The sequence below is a fragment of the Ptychodera flava genome, chromosome 6 (assembly GCF_041260155.1).
Source record: "Ptychodera flava strain L36383 chromosome 6, AS_Pfla_20210202, whole genome shotgun sequence".
NCBI classification, from domain to species: Eukaryota; Metazoa; Hemichordata; class Enteropneusta; family Ptychoderidae; genus Ptychodera; species Ptychodera flava.
This window is the reverse complement of record NC_091933.1, coordinates 39,372,337-39,394,680: the sequence shown is the minus strand read 5'-3', so window position 1 is coordinate 39,394,680 and position 22,344 is coordinate 39,372,337. Positions and strand designations below refer to the sequence as shown.

General features: G+C 36.7%; 2 protein-coding genes across 5 annotated transcripts in view; one reads left to right on the top strand and one right to left on the bottom strand.

Moving 5' to 3' along the window:
- The first annotated feature begins 337 nt into the window (after nt 1–337).
- On the top strand, nt 338–22,314 carry LOC139135752 (organic cation transporter protein-like). The gene is made up of 11 exons (XM_070703423.1): nt 338–406; nt 5,793–6,232; nt 6,988–7,091; nt 11,706–11,860; nt 12,114–12,282; nt 12,733–12,883; nt 13,670–13,770; nt 14,293–14,510; nt 14,845–14,959; nt 19,140–19,349; nt 20,396–22,314. Exons 2-11 carry the CDS (start codon nt 5,810–5,812, stop codon nt 20,514–20,516), a joined length of 1,767 nt encoding a protein of 588 aa, XP_070559524.1. The 5' UTR covers nt 338–406; nt 5,793–5,809; the 3' UTR covers nt 20,517–22,314.
- LOC139135751 (ATP-binding cassette sub-family C member 9-like) overlaps nt 20,840–22,344 on the bottom strand; it is an 87,956-nt gene continuing 86,451 nt past the window's right edge. For all 4 annotated transcript variants that reach the window (XM_070703422.1, XM_070703421.1, XM_070703418.1 and 1 more), the window contains one exon: nt 20,840–21,946. In XM_070703422.1, the coding sequence (XP_070559523.1) occupies nt 21,809–21,946 (138 nt within the window). In that variant the 3' untranslated portion in view covers nt 20,840–21,808. The remainder of the gene's footprint in view (nt 21,947–22,344) is intronic.

Genomic DNA, 22,344 nt, shown 5'->3' with positions numbered 1-22,344 from the left:
TGTACTTTAAGGGCTGCTCCAGGATTCTTTGTCAGTGACTTAACATAGGCCTAAAAGGCTAATTCTCTAGCAGTCATATGTTACAACAGACAAATTTATCAGCTTTAATTTGATAATGCAACTTTGGAATAATAATAATAATAATAATAATAATAATAATAATAATAATAATAATAATTTTATTACTCTACTATATCGTCCGTGAATAGAGTAAATTTCAATAATTCCTCCTTTCTTACAAGAATGATATTACAAGTATCTGATGTAAGCTTAAACATATAAGCTCTAAATGTCCAAGGCAATTCTTTTGAACCCCCCCTGGGTTGTACATGATGACAGCTCCCTAGTGTTCCGGTGTCAGTTGTCAGTATTGCATTCTATCGTAGTATTTAAACAACTGTTAGAGGTAAGTTCAAATATTATGCCATTTAGAGACATTACGCACACTGTTTTCTATCTACATTCTATCTATAGGCCTATAGACCATTTACGATTTACGTATGGAGATCTGTAGCTTACATAATCTCTATTTCAAGTATTTTCCAAATTATTTCGTGTCTCACGGGCCTATGCAGCCTATGTCTTCGTGCCTTATTTACAAGATACCAGTAGCTTTACCTTTTACATGTGTTTCCCGTTATTTTTGTTCTGTCTGTAAATTACAGTTTCTCGTTCAACTCTCCGAATCATGCCGAAATGTCCAGGGTTTGAGTTTTCAATACAGGAACTACTTGTATTTAATGTCCAAGTCGGGGTCCAAGTTTATCGACGGCTGAATTTGAGTCTAGAGTAGATTTCATTTGTCCACAATAATACTGGTTGTATATCGTACAAGATGCACATAGTTTGCTTGGCTGCGGCTTTGTATTTTAAACATTCTCTGAGCGAAGAGAAACAAAATGTTTTGGTACATTTTCAGTGTATTCAACCATCGTACACAAAACATGTTTTGGTTATGGTTCAGTACACAACGGAAAGGCTAAGGGAGCCATCATTATATACGGCAAGGGGTGGAGAATTATCATGGACATTCAGAAATTTTGTCTTATATTTCCATAACTGCTACAGCATTGATCTTTTATGATAGATAAGTCACCGCTACAGAATACTAGGACGGCTAAAATTAAGTTTTTAAGGTAGAACGCTCCTCGGTGACAGATTGTTGGCCTCCCAAATGTCTACAATTTTTTTCTGATCTAGGCCTACCACTTGTAGGCGTTCATTTTAAATGTCTTGGTGAAAGAAAAACTTTCATCGCCTTAGTTCTTCGAAATCGAAAACTTTAATTTTTCCCCTACAGAGTTAACACATGAATGGCGGCCATTTGGAATTTCAAATATCGCAAAATGTTGGGTAATTTTTTTCGCTAGTTCCAAACTTTGCATGGTGACCCCTGATTTTTATTGTTGATTTGGTAAGAAAATGGGTGAAAGGCCAGGAGGGGAAGCATCCCTCCTGATGCTGCACTTTTGAAACTGTAACGTGAAAATATAGGGTCATTTGGTGATATCTAGACCCGGTATCTAGAACACTTATGAAATCAACATCTGGCCTCTATTAGTCTAGTCACAACTATAACCTCTATCCCGCCAAGTTCAAATCACTATCAGGTCAAGTTGGTTAAAACAAGTGAGGCGCTAAGCATATTTTTGTATTGGAAAGCCGTTGGAAACATAGATAATGTAATCATGGTTTTTACTAACTTAACCTATGATGTCAGGTAGTTGAAATACTCTAGGTTTTGCCTCAATACTACGGCTGTTTGCTGACGTGGCAGATACGGGAAAGTGATTCTGCCTGGCATGATAAAGGTTAGAAAAGCATCAAACATATATGTATACATTTTATGTTTATAAACACGGAATCTATACCAATTTCAACTCGCACAGTATCCGTGTCGCAGTGAGATACAACAAAGGTAAGCATATCACTGCGAGAAAACACAGTACAGGGACAGTTTGAAGCCACGTGTCGCGTTTGGTGATACTGATATAAGCTTATGTGTTTGATGACCGCGGGCAGCTGTAGAGGAGTGAATACATGGGAGGTCGGGAGGGGGTCTCCCCTCCTAATACAGAAACTTTCGAAAAAATTGACATTACAATACACGTGAAAATTTTGCGTTTGTTCATCATATTTTGAGTAACCCCCTCTGCTGATCATCATCTTTTTTTTCGAGTGACCTTCCCCATTCACCCTACCCCGGCCGTAATAATGACAGCTCCCTGCGACCATTGTACTCAACAGACGAGCGACTCTGGGTTTGGTAGACATCCCGGGGTAGACATCCCTTATCGAACATGTTAATCCAGCTCCGATATCGTCGACCAGTACTGCTAATGTGTAGAGTAACGGTCTTTGAACTCAGGTTAACCACTGACAGTAGGGGCAAACTTAGACTCTCTCACAGCACCTTCGTTTGCTACGCAGTTTATGTGCCCTCAACAGTCTCTCTAATAAACGACGCTCACTGAGCCAGCCCGTGCTAAAGCGTAGCGGAACTGAAGAAGAAGGGGAAAAGTAATCCAGTTATATGCCCAAGATGTCAATGCACAGGGTAAAGGTGACGGGCTTTTGTTCGAGATGTGATCATCCTGCCAAGGCCTTCATCCAAACTCAAACAACATAACCCGCCACCGTATAAAATGCTACGTGTTCGTGTGCTGTCTAGCTGTGATATCGCAGCGGTACTTGTGGTGTAATCGAACGCGCTCGGGTCATTGGGGTCATCGCCATGACGTGGGCGATGACCCTTATGACCCGAGCGCGTTCAATATACGCCACAAGTACCGCTGTGATATATATATACACAGCTATGTGCTGACCTATGTCAGTCCGTGTCAGTATTGAAGTAAGGGAGCGTTCAGTTACTATGGCCAGGGGTGGGCCGGCAAAGTCCAGTGGGGGGTGTCACCTCAAATCTGAAAACCGCAAGAGGGGGGGGGGTTTCATGTGTTCTTCAAACAGCTCAGAGTATTAATTAATTTTCATAAGTATCTGTCCGGTCAAAAAGCAGTTTCAGTGTTCAGAAATATTCTGGGAGATAAAAATGATTCGTTGCATGATTTCATTCATTGAAGTTATTCACCTGTAAATCTGAACAAAAGAATAGTTATCTAGCTGTCACATGAATATCTTGACTTGACAACTCTGAGGCTTGTCTTATTGTAAATCAAGCTCACTGCACTGAGGGCGATGAACAATTCCTATTACTTACATATTAGAGATATAGCAAGTTTTGTCAGGGAAATTATTTAACAGTTACCTGTACTGAGACTACTAGTACCATGAAAAGTTAAATAATACTTTTAGGTGAAATTCCAATATCATAATTGTTGTCCACATCTGAACTTTTAAATACCTATTTGAATCAAGTACATTTGTATCAATTATCAAACACCTATAAAAGCACAAATTAATTTAGTTAAGCATTGTAAAAAAATTATTCTTCAAGTTAGTTTTCTCATAGACTCCAATGTATAGTGAATCAACATTTCAGTGAAATTCCTAAATCCAATTTCTTGCACACATATCAACCTTTAACCATCCTAGGCTAACTAAGTACTTTAAAATGAATTATAAAATCTCTATAAATACACAGATTTTGACAGTTTTGAATTGGAAAAAATTATTCGTTTTCCTCATAGACTCCCATGCACAGTGAATCTACATTTTGGTGTAATTCCAAAACCCAATTTCTGGCGAACACATCCATTTGTTACCACCCTAATCTAATCAAGTACATTGACATCAATAATCGAGAGTACATAAATACATAGGTTTACCTATTTTTGTATTGGAAAAAAATTATTCATACTTTCCTCATAGACTCACATGTATAGTGGATGAACATTTTCAGTGAAGTTCCATAATCAGATTTCTTGTAGATATAATATGCACCTTTAACCATCATATTCTAACCAAGTAAAATTATGTTAATTATTGAACATCTATATATGCACAAGTATACCAAGTTTTTCATTGGAAAAAAATTATTCACAATTTTATCATTGACTCCCATGTATAGTGGATGAACATTTTTGGTGAAATTCTAAGGTCAAACTTTTTGTCCATATGCCAGTTGTAACAACCCTATTGCATTGAAAAAGTATTACATAGGTTTCTCATACATGTATGAGAAAATATATGTATACCATGTATGGTGAATCAACATTATCAACAGCTGATTTCTAATTAAATCCAAATATCAAAATTTTGTACACACATGCTTGCGCAAAAATATTGCGATCCACCAGTAATTTCTGTCCGACCCCTTTGAGGGGTAATTTCAAAAATTATAGCAAGTCAGAAGGGGATATCTGAGCATTAACACCTTTTGAGTTTTGTAAGGAAGGTCATTTGAAAAAATCTAAGCTCTTTTTGGGGGGATTCTATTGCTCCATACCCCGAGGTGTTTGTGTGTGCAGCTTTACTCAAGCAATGGGGGGGGGGGGGGGTCATGAAATTTTTGTCATCTTGAAAGGGGGGGGGGTTCATCAATTTTTTGGTACAATGGGTAGGGGGGGTTTCACTTATTTTGACTGATGCGCAGGAAGAATTTGCCGGCCCACCGCCGGCCATAATAACTGAACGCTCCCTAAGAACTGTATTTGTATGAAGGAAAATCAAAGATAAGGTATCTATGTCTTACATGTAAAAAGGAATAGAAGTGATCACTGATCTGTCTTATAACGGCGAAAGCGCCTGGCGTGTACTTTGTACTTGTTAAAACGAACATAACAACAAGGTTAAGGACATAAAACTTCTTTCGAAAACCTACAACTCGGGCAAAGATAGCAAGGTTTCTTTGACATTTGGTGGAGAGATTCTATTTTGGTGCGCCAGTGTGCATTTTCTTACGCTATTGCTGAGAATCTCAGGAATCTTGTTGATTTGTCAATTTAGTATTTGATGTCTAGGCATGCAACATCAATCGTAGGTGTGGGTCCATAACTGTGATGTTTTGCAACTTAAAAGTCGTAAAAGTCAAAATCAGCCCGTAAAACACCACAGCTATGGACCCACAGCTACATCAATCGAAGACTTACATTTTCATAGATAAAGTTATATAGATACGATAAAATTGGGGCTCCTGCGAAATCTGGTAAAATGGCAACATGGCAGTACCACTTTTGCCGAAAACGACCATTTACGTACCCTAAAATTTGGGCAATTAGGTCTTCCACGGTCACTCCTGTCACACATTCGAGTGACCGTGGGTCAATGTGATGGTCACACCTGTGAGCTCAGAACATAAATCTTTGTGCGTAGACCCTGTTTTAGGCACAATAGCTTTCTTACAAGATAAAAACAAACTCACAATTTTTTAAACCACAGTCACTTGACTTCTAAAATTCTGCTCTGCGCCTACGCGCCCCATAGACGTGTGTACATATGCATAATGGGCGCGTTAGACTCTCCACAGTCGCTGTGCCTGCATCGGCGAAAGCTACGCTTTGCAGCTGTGAGAGGCCTGACGCGCTGCCAGACACAGCGTCGCGTCTTTGAAAGACGCGCGCGTGTTCGAACTGTTTGACAGGGAAGAACGCGAATCGCAGGGTCTGTGCCAGACTAGGGGCGCGTAGGCGCAGAGCAGAATTGTAGAAGACAGGTGAATGTGGTCAAACACAAGTCAATTCAAATACAAAACAGAGCAAAACCTAAAAAAATCGCGTTAACAGCTAATGGAGATTAGGAACTTTTTTCAAGGGTGTCTCTAATGAACAGGTTTCACTGTGCACGCATGTTTCTTGTTTTAATGTTACATGTATGGTATTACCAACCGACAACAGAAGACAAGAGGCTGATAATGTTGCAGTATGATGATATTTTGAAGAATGTGGTAGGGGAATTTGGAATCTACCAGAAGCGGAACTGTGTTCTTTTGTGTGTAATGGCCATGACTGTTAGCATTGGGCTGTTATCGCCTGTCTTTCTCCACTCTGAAGTGGACCATTGGTGCAGGGTACCTGAATCAGAGAGCATATTTGAAAGATGTCGATCAATAAACATAAGCGGTGATGGTTGTATCGACATACAAATGAATTTGACCATACCAAAAGAAATGCGTTTTGATGGTGATGAGTGCCAATCTTCCTTGAAGTTCAGCAGGTGTCTCCGATATGAGAGCAGTGAAGAGACAAATTATACAAACTCATCTTTGAAAGTAATCAGCTGCGACCATGGATGGGTATACGATACCCGTACGTACACATCAACTGTGATGCAAGAGGTAAGCGTAGCTGTTCCGTCTCGGCCCTTTGTTATCTCGTAAATCGCAATCATCTATGATGTAGTCATTTTTCTCCAGTCGAAAAAATCCTAAATTTTGTTTTCTTTTCGTGCTCTTTCAGTCATAGTGTTTTTATGCTAGTGTCAACTTTGTTGAAACCCATGTATGTGGCCCTTAGTAAAACCGTTGCAATACTGAGCTTGAAACATATAAAGTGAGGAAACTCCCTGACAGGATATGAGGCGATACAAGGAATAAGCCCAGAATAAGCAGTCCAACAACTTGATGCCATTATGTTTCACCGATAATATAATAATTATCGCTCTTGTGTTTAAGGAACTCTGAACATTTTTACCCATGCACAAGGGTATAAATCCAATTTGTACTTAATATCTTAATGCCTTTTGAACACGATTGGGACTAATTTTGGATAATTGGATGGTGAAGTAATGTCGATTTAATCTACAGATGTTATCTAATCTGCTTTTCTTTTTATATTACACGCTTGTTTTTATGAGTAATTTGCGATATTGCAACATTCAGCTATATGGCACCTAACACTTTTGAGAAATTCGCAAAACATGAAAATCCAATCATCCCAAATTAGTTCCAATTGTGCTTTTGGTAATTTTGTAGACAAGGCGTGCGTTTCGAAATACTTTATTTAAAGAGGCTTTCACATTCAGATCTACATTACTTGTAAACGCTAACGAATATCGAGAGGCGTTCATTTTGTCCTGTTGTTTTTTACAAAGTTTGATCTTGTGTGTGATGACTACTATCTTGGAGCACTCATCACATCTGTATACATGTCAGGATATTTGGTGGGAAATTTCATCTTTGGACCACTTTCAGATAGGTGAGTATGCAACAACTGCTCAATGTACAATTAGCAGAGCAACCTAACATGTAATCTCACGCTTGCCAGAAAACAAACTTTTATCTCTCTGAAGGGCCACAGAGACCAGATATGAACTGAAAATGCTCACGTGTTTCCTTATATATTGCAGTTATGTGTAAATTTGAACATTTGTCGCATGTTTGCAACTTCATTGAAAGTATTATGATCGACATAACGAACAATAATCACCGCCGATTAATTCTAAAAGGTCATGAAGTATACAAATATGTAATTTGCTGAAATAGAAATATTAAAGTTCTTTGACTGCTGTCATTGTATCACCATCTTATATAGCAAGTGTAATTACCTTTGGCCAAGTCCTTCAAGCCATATATGCCGAGCTGTGAAAGCTCATTAGATATGCAAATTATAAATTAGCTGACATGAAAATGTGAAACGACTTTCGATATTGTTTTAACCAGGTATAATCATCAATGTACATAGCATGTTTTGCGAACTTTGATCAAGTAAATCCCAGTATATATCCCTAATAAGCAAAGTTCATTAAATATGTAAATTAGGAATTGACTTAAGTAAAAATGCTTAATGATCGTCAATAATGTTATCTGCAATATATGTAGCAAGTTGTGTTAACTTTGGTAGAGTCAATTCAGATATATAGCTCTAATTAGGAAAGTTCATTAAATATGCAAATTAGGAATTAGCTGAAGTAAAAATGCTTAAAGACTTTCAAAAATGTTGTATCATAGTAGCTCCAAATACATGTAGCGAGTTTCATCAACGTCGGTCCAGTCAATTCAAATATATATCCCTAATTAACAAAGTTCATTAAATGTGCAAATTAGAAATTGGCTAAAGTTAAAACGCTTAATGACTTTCAATAATGTTAAATAATAGTATCTTTAATATACATACCAAGTTTGGTCAATTTTGATCGTGTCAAATCAGACATGTATCCCTAATTAGGAAAGTTCATTAACTATGCAAATTAGCTACTATCTTTCATGTAACCTCTCAATGGTTCCTACAGCTGATATATCTTGGTGTGATCAACATTTGTAGCAAATCTCATCAAATTGTGTGTAATCCTTTTTAACGTATATCCATTTTTTCTAAAATCATTAATTATGCAAATGAGCAAAAAGTAAGCAGGCCACCCCCACCAAAAACTAATCAGTTCTTGCCATTTGCTAACTGAATATATGTACCAGATTTGATTCTGATCTGACTAGCCGTTTTTGAGATATCGGACCAACAGACAGACAGACAGACAGACAGACACACGGACACACAGACAGACAGACAGACAGACAGACAGACAGACAGACATCGCTGCGACATATGCTCACGTGTGTTAACACGTGAGCAAAAAACTGTATGCATAATCAAAATGTGTGGTTAATCAACCTAACGAAGCGTGAAACGGGACTACTAGCTGGAGATCACCAATGGCTGTAAACTATTTGAGAAAATCTGCATCTGCCATTGATGGGTTCAAGGCCATACCAATTAAATCAAACCGCAAGTTTGTTGTTTTTCGACATCATTAATTTCTACCCATCAATCATAGAAGATCTTCTCGGGAAGTCATTTACCTTCGCAAAGCAGCATACCGCCATTCAAAAAAAAAAAAAAAAAAAAAAATTGAGGTGATCGTGCATGCTTAGAAATCTCCCTCGTTCGATGAAGAGGAACCATCGATGAAAAGAGACAACCGGGACATGTTTGACTGATGTCATTATCGTGAGCTATGATGGCGCTGAAGTATGTGAGCTTGTCAATCTGTACACCCGCAATTTACTCAAAGGAATACAATAAAGAACAAATCGGCCTACATAGGGTGATGGTTTAGCAGCCTTCAAAAGCATGTTCGAGAGTAAAGCTGAAAAAAAATCAAGAAAGACATGAGCAAACTTTTCAAGGAACTCGGGCAGTGGATTACAATCGAAACACATCTGAAGGCATCAGGTTGAACCTGCCTGATGGAAAGTTCTACCCTTTCAGAAAACAAAACGACCAGTCAGTTAACATAAATAAGGGGGCCGTCATTATTCACGGCCTAGGAGGTCGTAGGAATCGGGCGGGGGGGGATCACGCGAAATATTGAATTATTAATTAATGGTGTCGAAAGCAAGCTACAAGGGGGTTGCACAAAACGTGGATAAGGAAGGGACTACTCAGTTGCTTTTTGTAATGTAGTGAAGCAGTCATGAAATTATTCAAAAATAATAGAAAGGTGAAAAACAATATAGAACATGATTGGAACCAATTTGGGAGAACTGGATCTTTATATTTTTCAAATTTCTCAAAAGTGTTTGGTGGCTTTTAACTGAAAAACAGATGAGCTTACATTTGCAGATTACACCGACATTAGTTGCCTATCCAATTATCCCAAATTATTCCAATTGTGTTATAGACTGAAAATGGTACAATTTTATAAAAACATGGTACAATTTGATATATGCACGTGCACACCAGGTATATTGACTATCATTACTAAATGAATAATATTACAGTATTTCCTGATAAAAATTGGTATACTTGCCTTATCAAACATGATAACCATCTACTCTCTACTCTATAAGGTACTGATTATTTGGGAGAACGTGTAAAGCAAATTCTATAAATTATTACAAAACAGTGGACTACCTCGATAACAAACCCATCTTTTATCGCAAGAAAAAAACTCTTCAAAACTTCAAGTATGTGCAACTACCAGCAATACTGATTATGAAACAGAAAATAATGATAGAAGATAGTGATGATGAGAATGATATTATTGTTCGTGTATTCAATACAGTTGTTTCCAACAGTTGAGACCAGAGGTGGAAGGAGGGTTGGGTCATGAACGCTCTCAGCAGTTACCATTATAAGTGCACAGGATGTAAGTCGAAACGGAACTGTTATGAATTCACCCTTTGTTATCCAAGAAATATGTATTCTAATTGACTTAAGTTCAATAACCATTCATACCCAGACAAAGTAGACAATACTATATGGTTGGATACTGGTTACAGGATAAGCCTTTTTATATCTATATATTTTGTTGTGACTTTGAATTTCATTTTGTTCATTTCACCATTTTCAACTGATGATAATATAGCAGGGTAAACCAGGATTTGAGGTCTTTACTGTTCCTGTATCCGTAAATTATACTAATACATTTTAATATTGATATCTAACGTTTCCAAGCTGGAGGAGATCAAAATTTCTGTTTAAGAGGGCGGGTGTTTCAAATTCATCATGGTTGGCTGGGTAGTCTACTTGCAAGTCCAGAGTTTCGAATGTAATTCCTCTGACCCTCCCCTAGCTCTCAGGCTGTAATAATGACGGCTCCCTAAGCTATCCAACCACCCCCTTAAATAATCAAATATATCCAAACTGCTATCAATCAGTGTATCTCTAGTATTTCCAGATTTCCAGTGGCGTAGGGGTGTTTAATGATGCGTCGCCACTCTACAGCAAAGCATTGTGTATAAGATATATTAAGCAGGCCGATATAAGAACACTACATAGAAACATAACGGGGCGTTTCTTGGGCATCCCAGCCAAAACAAAAATCCGCCGGAGCGGCAAAAGTTCCCAAAATTGGCCAAATTTTCCCGTTCCCCTCCCCCTTAAATTCAAATGAATGAACTTGCTTTGAAGTTTAAGCTTAAAATCACGCATATAATTGACGTACAGCCGCCTTGCTGGTCAAATTTTTGGTAAAAACCCTCCAGAGGCAAGTAAACTGTAAGGTAGTATGCGCCCCAATGAAAGACTCAAACTTTCGCTCAAAATATCGTAAAGGAATATTTCAACCGTTTTCTTTTAAAATCCAGAGTTCAAATTTGGGGTCACTGTTCATATTTTAGTACTGGACAATCAAATTACCCGAGATTTACCGATATTTTCCATTGAAACTGGCCGCCAACTCTGTGCTAACTCTATGGACTACAATAATATTTTCGATTTTCGAAAAACAAGACCAGAAAAGATTTGAAAAAGATTGAGGCTCAGAATAACTCTCCTCGAGGCACATTCTACCTTAATCTAATAGAGTGTTACATGCTTTCTAGAAGATACTAAATTGCGAACTTGTCGAGCATAGATATCCCTCCGAACAATGGGAACAAGAAACATGTATGTATGTATGTATGTATGTATGTATGTATGTATGTATGTATGTATGTATGTATGTATGTATGTATGTGTGTGTGTGCGCGTGCGTGCGTGCGTGCATGTATGTGTGTGTGTATGTATGTATGTATGTATGTATGTATGTATGTATGTGTATGTATGCGTATGTATGTATGTATGTATGTATGTATGTATGTATGTATGTATGTACGTACGTACGTATGTATGTATGTATGTATGTATGTATGTATGTATGTATGTATGTATGTGTGTGTGTGTTTGAAGAAAATCAACCATTCGTAAGCATATTTTCTATTGAATGTAGAGACAGTGGCCATATCGCAAAAAGCATGTGTAAAACAGTTTGATCAACTGTTACTTAGATGCTTGTTTTGAAAGGGTTATCTGTCCAGGCGTTCCAGAGACGCATGTCAGAGTGCGAATGAATATAGTCATCCACTAACTCATGAGAAGACTTTATTCCTTCAGAATTGGCCGTTTGAAGACCCTTATGATTTCGTTGTGTGGACTTGAGGTGTTCGGGGTAGCATCAGCCTTCGCGTCCAATGTCGTCATGTTTTCCGTATTTCGGTTTTTATCGGCAGTATTCCTGATGGGCCAATACCTGCAAATATTCATTTTAGGTGAGTATTTACCAATCACTTGCAGTGAAGACCATTCAAAACTTACCCTGGTAACGGTTGTCAGAAGAGGAGTCGTTATGAAAATTGACACTGTTTGTTCTCTACTCTTCCATGTTATACAGTCTGTCATTTTCATATACTGAAACAACATATGGTTAACTTAAATGTAGCTTTACGACATGACTTTGTTTCGCATTTTAACAATAAATCTTATAATTCAAATGGAAACACTTGATTATTTCTCCTTCTACAGCCACGGAATATGTTGGTCCATCGAAACGTCCAGTGGTTTTTGTATTCTTCATGTTAATGTATGCAGCTGGCTACGTCACTCTAGCAGTAATTGCTTTCTTGATTCGGACCTGGAGAATGTTATTACTGGCATTGACTTTGCCAAGTTTACTCTTTCTTTCATATTTTTGGTAAGTTTGGTACGGTAATTTTGTAGGAAAAGATAAATGAAGGTTTATTTTTCCAGGTTCCCTTTGATTGGCGAATGCCTGTACAAGCTTAAATTTCACATTTACATTTCCAAGGTTCGAGTTTGTGGCATCCTCACATAGTGTCGCCCGCTTGATAAGTTACATGAAAAGGCTGCTTTTAGGGAAAGTTCTACATTTTGTATGAGGTACACAAAATGAGATCAACAAATGTTTGTTGATTAGTCTTTCTTCAATTTTAATAATTGTCGTTCAGTCGTTCTGTGCTCTTAGACTACAACATCCACCTTCATTCTAAAGCGTACCGTAGCAGCGTCAAGGAACCTTTGTAGATTAGTCTTTATTTTATGTTGTAACCAATAGTATGCAATAACATCAATTGTCTATAATGTAAGAATACAGTTTCAAACCTCATCGTTTTTGTTCCCAAAGTATCATAGACGAGTCACCGAGGTGGTTGATTTCGGTAGGAAAAGAGGACAAGGCTGTGCATATAGTGAAGAAGATGGCACGCGTAAATAAAGTGATGGAGATTGATTATTGTGAATTATTCACTGTGAATGATAACAACGAGGAAATTAAGGTGGGCGAAAACACACAAACAGTCATGGAACATACAAAATTACATCCAAACACGTATGTGTAAGGGTATTTACAGCCCTGTGAATAGCCACTTTTTCCAGGTCTTCAAATAAGGCAAAATATGTAACGCAGGGATATATTCAGGCGAAGGGACAAGTAACGGAAATTCCGAAAGTGAAATCGAGAGGAGAAAGAATTGAAATCAAATATTTGACAGGAAATAACAACCTCGTGGGCAACCTTATAAAACATTGAAAAGTGAAGCGACCGTATGCTCATTTCTGTTCTGACGCAGCATAAGAGTTTGCATCGAATCTTAATTATTAAATCTATATTTTAGAGGCCAATACTCAATACTGCCCATCCCTGGGTCATATCAGCATCGCATGGGTGTCATATGTGTTGTGTTCGACTCTCGACTTCGACTCCTATCTGAGGCATTACAAATGATACTAATGCTGATGTGACACTGGAAACAGGCGATGTTGGGTAATAACCGATTTTAATATCACGATGGATATGATTGCAACAAAAATGGAGAGAGAGAGAGAGAGAGAGAGAGAGAGAGAGAGAGACAGAGAGAGAGAGAGACAGAGAGAGAGAGAGAGAGAGATTCTCTTTTGATATTTCGATAGTATAAATGCAGAATGTTTCCTATTTGTGACCATGGTGTGTCTTTAGATGCCACTTGGGAAATGCTGACTCGACATCTTTTTATGTTGTGTTATGGAAAAATGACGATGTTTGAAGAGAATGTCCTTTTTCTTCATAATTTGTAAAATTTTAGAAAAATTCCACGCATGTTAAAGAAGTGAAGAGAAGCGGGATCATTGATCTTGTGAAACATCATTATTTGAGGAAGATAACAATCATTATGTGTTTTGCAGGGTGAGTATCGCATAATAGTAGTGTAAAATACAGAAAACTGTTTTTGTTTTGTCTGGCACACATATGTATCTGTATCAAAATGCATAATTTACCAAAATTTCAATTCCATGACAAAATGCAGCGGCCAGTACAGCAAACATTCCTGCATCCAAAGTTTCATGCTATTTCCTGAAACTCAAAGATCTGCTAAAATAAAGTATTTTTTGTTGGCAAGATCTGTAGAGTTTTCTATCCCTGATGGGAAAACATTAAGCGACTAGCCTGTATTCATATCGGTCTTTCTGTAAATTTGAAAAGTAAATATGCTCACATTTACATTTAAATTATGATAGAATTCACAAGATAAGTTCTCATATATTGTACTTGCTGATTACATATACTTAGTCTGTTACATCGTTCGGAGCCGACTCCCAGAACGCTGTGATTTCTTGCCACACAATATTTGCGGCAGTGTTCGAGTAAGAGTTGAGACGACCCCCGTGCCAAGCGAACTTAAATCTTGCTTACCCGTGCTCTTCTCAGGGGAACATCCGGAATGACATATTATGGGTTTTCCTTCAACACTTCGAACCTCGGAGGCAACGACTTCATCATTGCTGGCATTGCGGGCGCTGTTGAGATCCCTGGCAACCTGTTGATGTTTGTAATGATAAAATCCGTCCTGGGTCGACGATTTACATTCTGCATCTTTGCTGTCCTCGGTGGCTTGGCTTCTCTTATAACTGCATTTCTACCAAAGTGTAAGTATTTGATGATCAATCGCGCACACACTATACATCAACACAATTATCAAATTTTCCAAAGTGTGCATCTTTTTCCGAATGTTCTCGTTGAATGCTTATAAATCATTAAAAAACCGGACTTTAATTAACGGAACATTATCGTGTTTCGGTAAATACATAAGTTTATGATAGTGACATGAAGATATAACATATCTATGACTTCATCAATTTAGGCCTGCATATCTGCAAAATAGACAATCTCCCACCCCTATATGTTACTTTGAACAAAATACTTATCAATGACTGTATCTCTACGTTTCTCCTTGTCTTTCGTGAACTGTTCTTCTAAAAGGTGGAGACCTTATATGGATTAACTTAACAGTCTCAATGATCGGCAAATGTGCAATTACATCAGCTTACAACTTATCATGGATATATGCCGCGGAATTGTTCCCAACTGTGGTCAGGTGAATACACAAGTTCTCACTTTGATCTTGGCATCTTCCACGTTAAACCCATTACTGTGAGCTATTTTCATGTTGTTGTTTTTTATATACTATAGACTATAGTCTATAGAAGCTATTGGGATCCAGTCTGTCAGTATGTATGTATGTATGTATGTATGTATGTATGTATGTCCGTTTGTGAGGCGTCCGTCCACTCAAATATCTTGAGAACCGCAGTACTAACTGATTTGATATTTGTTGTGTAGATGAAAAATGTGATTTTGAGAAACTGTTTTTTTTTTATTTTTTGATATTGTTGAAAATAGGCAAATTAATGCCAAAAAAGGTGTTTTTGGTAAAAAATCTTCTTCTTCATAACCGCTGGTCAGACAGCTTTGTTATTTGGTATACAGGTCCCTAGGGATAACCCAACTTAGATTTGTTCAAATTGTGATGAAATATGCAAATGTGTATTTTTAAGGAATTTTTTTGTCATTTTTGGTCAAAATTTGACTTACAATGTAATTCTTGTACTGTATAAACCCTATCAATTCACCCAGAAAAAAATAATTAATATGATTTTAAATAATTGAATTAATTAGGAAATCATCAAAGCCAAAATAATTTTAGTGTGGAATTATCAGAACATTCAACTTTTTTTGACAGTTCATAGTGAAATGCTTACCATCTTGGAGGATTAAACATGTAAAGGCAACTTTCCTGAATCCCAACTTTGATATATTCTGAACCACCATTTATGTTATCTAAAAGAAATTGCTCATAATAGTTTGTCATGATAGGGTGGTCAAAAATAGAGATAGAGAAAGTTCTAATTTCCATTTATGGTTGACTTGGTAAGGATAAAATAAGATTACTTTTGAGGAAAAAAATAGAGTGGTCAATTAAGAGAGTGGTCAAAGTGATAGGGTTTTTATGGTAAAGCGGGGCTGTAAGATTCCTCATGTGCTATTTATAGCAATTATGCAATCTATGTAAACATGCAATGAAAGTGTAACATGATTCCTTATGATGCTTTTGATGACCTTGAACTTCTTAAGTTACAAACATTTGTCTCTTCAGTGTGCTTTCTCTGAGTACGTACAGTCTCAACTTATTCAACAGAACTTACTTACAATGTTAATTTGAAAGTTAAAATGTGCTTGGTAAATAGGATGAAAATACAGATATAGATAACCAGCTGAAGATTCTTTATAACCTGACAGATACATGTATGCTGTTTTATTATGACGTAAATCCTGATTTAAGCAAGGCTTGTTTACTTTTATTAGAATGTAATTAACTCTCGTTTATTTGCTATTATAGACTAATATAGTCTGATGAAATATGCAAATCTGTATTTTTACTGATTTTTTTTCCATTTTTGGTCAGGCCATCCTGAAATGAGCTATCAAAGATATCCACCTTCTTCATCAATACATGTGTCACAAAAGGTTATTCTCTACATAACACAGCAGAGCTCTGTCAACTGTTGAGTGCTTGTTTTTTCAAAACCGCTGGTCAGACAGCTCTAATATTTGGTTTACATGTCCCTAGGATGACCTTAGTGAGATAATTCATACAGTCAGGAAATACTTAGTTTTGTATCCATGTCTATAGTAGCTTCAGGGACTTTGGCCCTATGTTTATATAAGTACCAGATATGAACTGTAAATGCTCACGTGTTTCATTATATATTGCAGTTATGTATAAATTTGAACATTTGCCACATGTTTGCAACTTCATTGAAAGTATTATGGTCAACATAATAAACAATATTCACCACAGATTAACACTATAGGTCATTAAGTATTAAAATATGTAATTAACTGAAATAAAAATAATTAATTTCTTTGACTGCTGTCATTGTATCACCACTTTATATAGCAAGTGTAATTGCCTTTGGTCAAGTCCTTCAAACTATATATTCCAAACTTTGAAAGCTCATTACATATGCAAACTATTAATTAGCTGACATGAAAACTTAAGTGCGAAATGACTTCCAATATTGGTATAACCTGGTATAATCATCAATGTCATAGCATGTTATGCCAACTTTGATCAAATAAATCCAAGTATATATCCCTAATTAGGAAAGTTAATTAAATACACATATTAGGAATTGGCTGAAGCAAAAATGCTTAATGCCTTTCAATAATGTTAGCTTACATAATAGTATCTTTAATGTACATAGCAAGTTTCATCAATTTTGGTCATGTAAATTCAAATATATATCCCTAATTTCAAAAATTCATTAAATATGCAAATTAGGAGCTGGATGAAGTAAAAATGCTTAATGACTTTCAATAATGTCGTATCGTAGCATCTTTAATGTACATAGCAAGTTTTGTCAACTTTTGTTCAGTCAATACAGATAAATATCCCTGATTATGAAAGTTCATTAAATATGCAAATAAGGAATTGGCTAAAGTTCAAATGCTTAATGATTTTCAATAATGTTCTATCATAGTATCTTTAATGTACATAGCCAGTTTCATCAACTTTGGTCTCGTTAATTCAAATAAATACCCCTAATTAGGAAAGTTCATAAAATATGCAAATTAGGAATTGGCTGATGTAAAAATGCTGAATGACATTTAATAATGTTCTATCATAGTATCTTTAATGTACATGGCAAGTTTCATCAATTTTGGTCATGTAACTTCAAATAGATATCCTTAATTTCAAAAATTCATTAAATATGCAAATTAGGATTTGCATGAAGTAAAAATGCTTAATGACTTTCAATAAGGTGATCATAGTATCTTCAATATGCATACCAAGTTTCGTCAATTTTGATCAAGTATATTCAGATATATACTCCTAATTAGGAAATTTCATTAAACATGCAAATTGGTAATTATCTTTCACGTCACCCCTTAATATCTTTCAAAGCTGATATATCTTGGTGTGATCAACATTTGTAGTAAATCTCATCAAATTGTGTGCTGTCGTTGTCAATATATATCAGTTTTTTCTAAAATCATTAATTATGCAAATGAGCAAAAAGTAAGCAAGCCACACCCACCAAAAACTAATCAGTTCTTGCCATTTGCAAACTATATCTATGTACCAGATTTGATTCTAATCTGATTAGCCGTTTTTGAGATATTGAGTACACAGACAGACAGACGGACAGACAGACAGACAGACAGACAGACACACAGACAGACAGACAGACAGACATCGCTGCGACATATGCCCACGTGTGTCAACACGTGAGCAAATAATACCAGTATACTCTACGTAGAGTAGATCTGTTCTCTGCATGTCATCGAAGACTTGTCGACAAATAATTTCTTTCTAGCACCAGTGTCTAATTTACGGATTAAAACATATATTTCTTGCGTATAATAGTACCTAGGACTGTGGCTACATAATTAGTTCAATGATATATAATTTTAGCTATCAGTTAAATCAAGTGACAGACAACAGACCTGTTAACAAAATTTTGGACAAAACAAACATGCGCAAAAAAGATAATGATACTCGAAGGTTTGATGAGAAGTTTTGAGCCTAACTATGAAGTCCTACTGGAATGAGTTTTTATGCTAATTATTTTTTAACATAGTCCCCCTTGCGGTCCACACACTTCTGCAAGGGGTGCTGCAGCGCTTGTATCCCTGCTTTGTGGAAAGTTTCATCTTGGTCGTCAAAAAAAGTCCTGAACGGCGGAGATGACGTCATCATCATCAAAATGCTTTTCAGCTGTTTCTTCATGTTGGGGAAGAGATAAAAGTCTGAGAGTGCTTGGTCAGGAGAGTATGGTGGGTGTGGAATGAGTTTGAAGCTGCAGTCATGCACTTTTGGCATGTCAATGACTGGCTTAAATTGTGAGATGGAGCATTGTCCTGACGGAACAAGACACCTTTTCTCAACTTTCCTCGTCGTTTTTTGATAGCTTCCCGTAACTGCCGCAATAGGTTAGAACAGTACTCTCAACTGATACTCGTAAACCAGTCAGCTAGTCATCTGAAGAGTTGAAATAAATGCAAACCAGATCTGGCATCGCGCCCTCATAGTTAGCCTCAAATTTCTCCCGACCATTGTAAACCCAATATGGACAATATGTAACCTCTATCATGGCGACGGGCTCAGGATCGGAATGTTTACATTTTACTCCTAACAATATTAAAAAAAAAGGAGATTCTCAGTCACAAAGAATAAAAGCAAATTTCTTTCAATTTCTTTGAAACTAATTCAGGTCTCTTGGAGTTAGTATGACAAGTGTGTGTGGAATGCTCGGTAGCATCCTTGCACCGCAGATTTTGCTTGCCCGGAAGCTGTGGAGTCCTCTACCTCAAGTCATATTTGGCGCTATGCCCATCTTGGCAGGACTTCTCATACTGCTGTTACCAGAAACGAGGGGAAAGAAACTACCTGAAACGATAGGTGGTGGTCATAGTTTCGGAAGGTTGGAAATTTACCTTTCTAGAATTTATCATTTGTAGGTTTTGTAGTATATGCAACGGTTCCTTACGTGTCAACATAGTTGATATTTTTTATAGTTTCTTTTGTAGAACACGAGTTTAAAAATTAATGAACGAATCATGGCATGATTAACTTAAATTAATAGGAAAAATTCAAACAACGACCACAACAATTTTTAGCTCATATTTGGTTTTGTATATAAATACCAAAAAGAGCTTATATGATTTGTCGGTGGCGTCTGTATGCACTGTCTGTATGTTTGTGGGTATGTATGTGCGGATGTATGTCCGTCACACACAAAGGCTCCCATACCGCCAGAGCTACCATCTCAGTATTTGGTGTACAGGTATATGCAGGGGTTGAGATGTGAATTTGTGCAAATGAACACATCAGTGTCAAAAATGTGCAAATGAGGTAAGAAAAAGTGAAATCCTGCAAATGTGCAGGAGTGATGGCATGCCAGTAAGAAACAGGCCAACTCCACTGATATTGAGTCATTTCCTGTCATTGTTTATGAACTGTTACATATTAACAGACCTGCTCAAACCATAGACAGTAGAGGGAGGAAGACCGTCTATGCTCAAACTAAGAGGGGCTTGTTTCTATTATGCATGTTGCTAAAGTTGACCTCCAGTACCTAAAGTTTCAGACCTTAATTACTTTTGTCATTCTTGTTTTTCTGGTTTAAATATTTCTTGTTGTTTTTCTGGTTGTACTGTGCAGAAATCATTGTCATAACATCAACGTAGAACTTTCCTGCACTGAACAGATAGAAACAACATTTATTGTTGATCATTGGTAACCCATACTGGTATATACCAATTCTGATCAAATTTGAGCGACACCGTATAATTGCGGTATTTTTTAATTAGATAGAAAAGTACTTAAAAGGCTGTTCAATGCAATGAGGTATTTGTACTTTACGATTTTATGTACAACTGCATCTGTAGACATACAGTATACTTGATGGACCGCATTTTCATTCTGTTTGAACAAATTTATGTTCTTTTATTTTGATTATCTCTGTAGAGAGCGCCAACAGACGAACGTAGAAAACCCGGAATACGCAGAAGGTAGACGTGGCATTACTCAGAATACAGCAAACTTGCCTGGCAAACATTCTCCGAAGAAAGATTCATGTCAGACTTAGTTCAAAAGACGTATATGCAGACATGGAGTATATGACTATTTTGAAAGCTGGACTCACCATTGGCTTATTTACAGAGTCCATCGGTTCCTGTTCATGTAAACAATTGTTTGAAATATCTCTTCTTGTGGGCAATGGATATCATTCATTAAGAGGCCACGCGTAATGACGTGGTCTTGTTTTTAAAGTTATCGAAAAGAAGAAGACAGTTACTTTTCCATCTGAAAATATACCTTTGCTCACTACACCAAATTACGCGTACCAGGCAGTACGAGTGCGGTTACATGAGATAGGTTTGCATGAATAAGAAAACTTATACAAACACATTAGGCGTTCTGTCTTTTAATCTACTTTCCTGCTTTTCAATTATTCCTAGCAATGTCATCGTAAAGCCTCGACCTAGAGTAGCTTAAGGTATATCTTCTATCTAAGAAAACCTGACAGGAAAGGAAATAGCACACGCTTTAAAGTCAGAGAGGTCATACTCAATAGTTACTATAGTCTTGATATCAACTATGATACTTTTGCCAGTGTGGGTACAACCTGTAGTGTCCAACATCAGCCATGATCATCAGGAATGACCCAGGAAAAGTCTACCAAATCCGATGTGTGCATTAACTGTTGTCAAAGTCGCAGGAAAAAATACGCGTTTATTTTTGACGAAAGAGCAGTAGATGAAAATAACACAAATATTTCCAATTTCTATTCAAACTCATTTTCCCTTCTTGGACATCTACGCTCTCAAATGCATCCAGCTAGTTAGTAAAACATGATAAGTTAAGTATTTTCCACTTTGTACGAATTTTATCATTCTTGTAGCCTTTCACTGTTTTTCTTTTTAAAAGTGAAATAGTACTTGCAATGAAATGAACGAATTTTAGAAAGCCTTCTATTGGTTTTGAGAAGAAAATAAATCATCAAAGCTACTACATGAGAGCAATTGAAACCATTTTCGAGTTAAAGGTAACAAAAAGAAAGAATCAAAGTGACACAAATTCCATTTTCAGTTTTAATGATATATTATATTTACTTTTTAAAGTCCACTTTAAGCATTGCACTGTATCAATCCATATTGCTGAGGAGAACTTCCTGTCAAATACTGAATTTTGTGATTTCTCGTGTGATTTCTCTTGTGAGTACCCGTTGTTAAAATTACAAAAACATCAAACTCCACTAAAAACATTGATCTTTTGTGCTATGGATGTCGTGCCTTTCACAAAGACTTTGAGTGTAAAAATTACAATTCATTAGTGACCTGGTTAGGTGAACTCTTCCTTCGGAAGAGAGTACAACAATCAGAGGCGTTTTTTCAGTAGTGAGGCGAAGGCACTTCCTTCTTGATTCTGCAATGTGCTAGGTGAGCCGTACTCCATGACTTTCCCTTCACTTAATACCAATACGCTATCAGAGTCAATAATACTGGCTATGCGATGCTGAAAGAAATTAACATAAAAGGGAATATTACAATAATTGAAAGTAGGTGAAAGAGACAATTTACATAACACAGAGAATAATATATTGAGTATAGGATTTTAGAAGTCTCTTTGGACCTTTTTCATGGCGATGTATTTCAATAAACGTTTTATTCACGTCAAATTTATTTCTCAACAGGCAGGAATAAATAATAGTCTACGGTTTTGCACTTTTTGCGTTGTAAATATTGATAAGCCAATTTGTGTCACACTGACTTTCAGAGAGCTTACACCTTGAAATCTGACCTTTTACAGGTTGTGTACAAATATTGGACACAGTGCCTTTGACTGTCTAATAACACATTTCTTAATAAACCCTTTGGATGTTATTATAATCATTGTTGTCATTCTATGGGGCA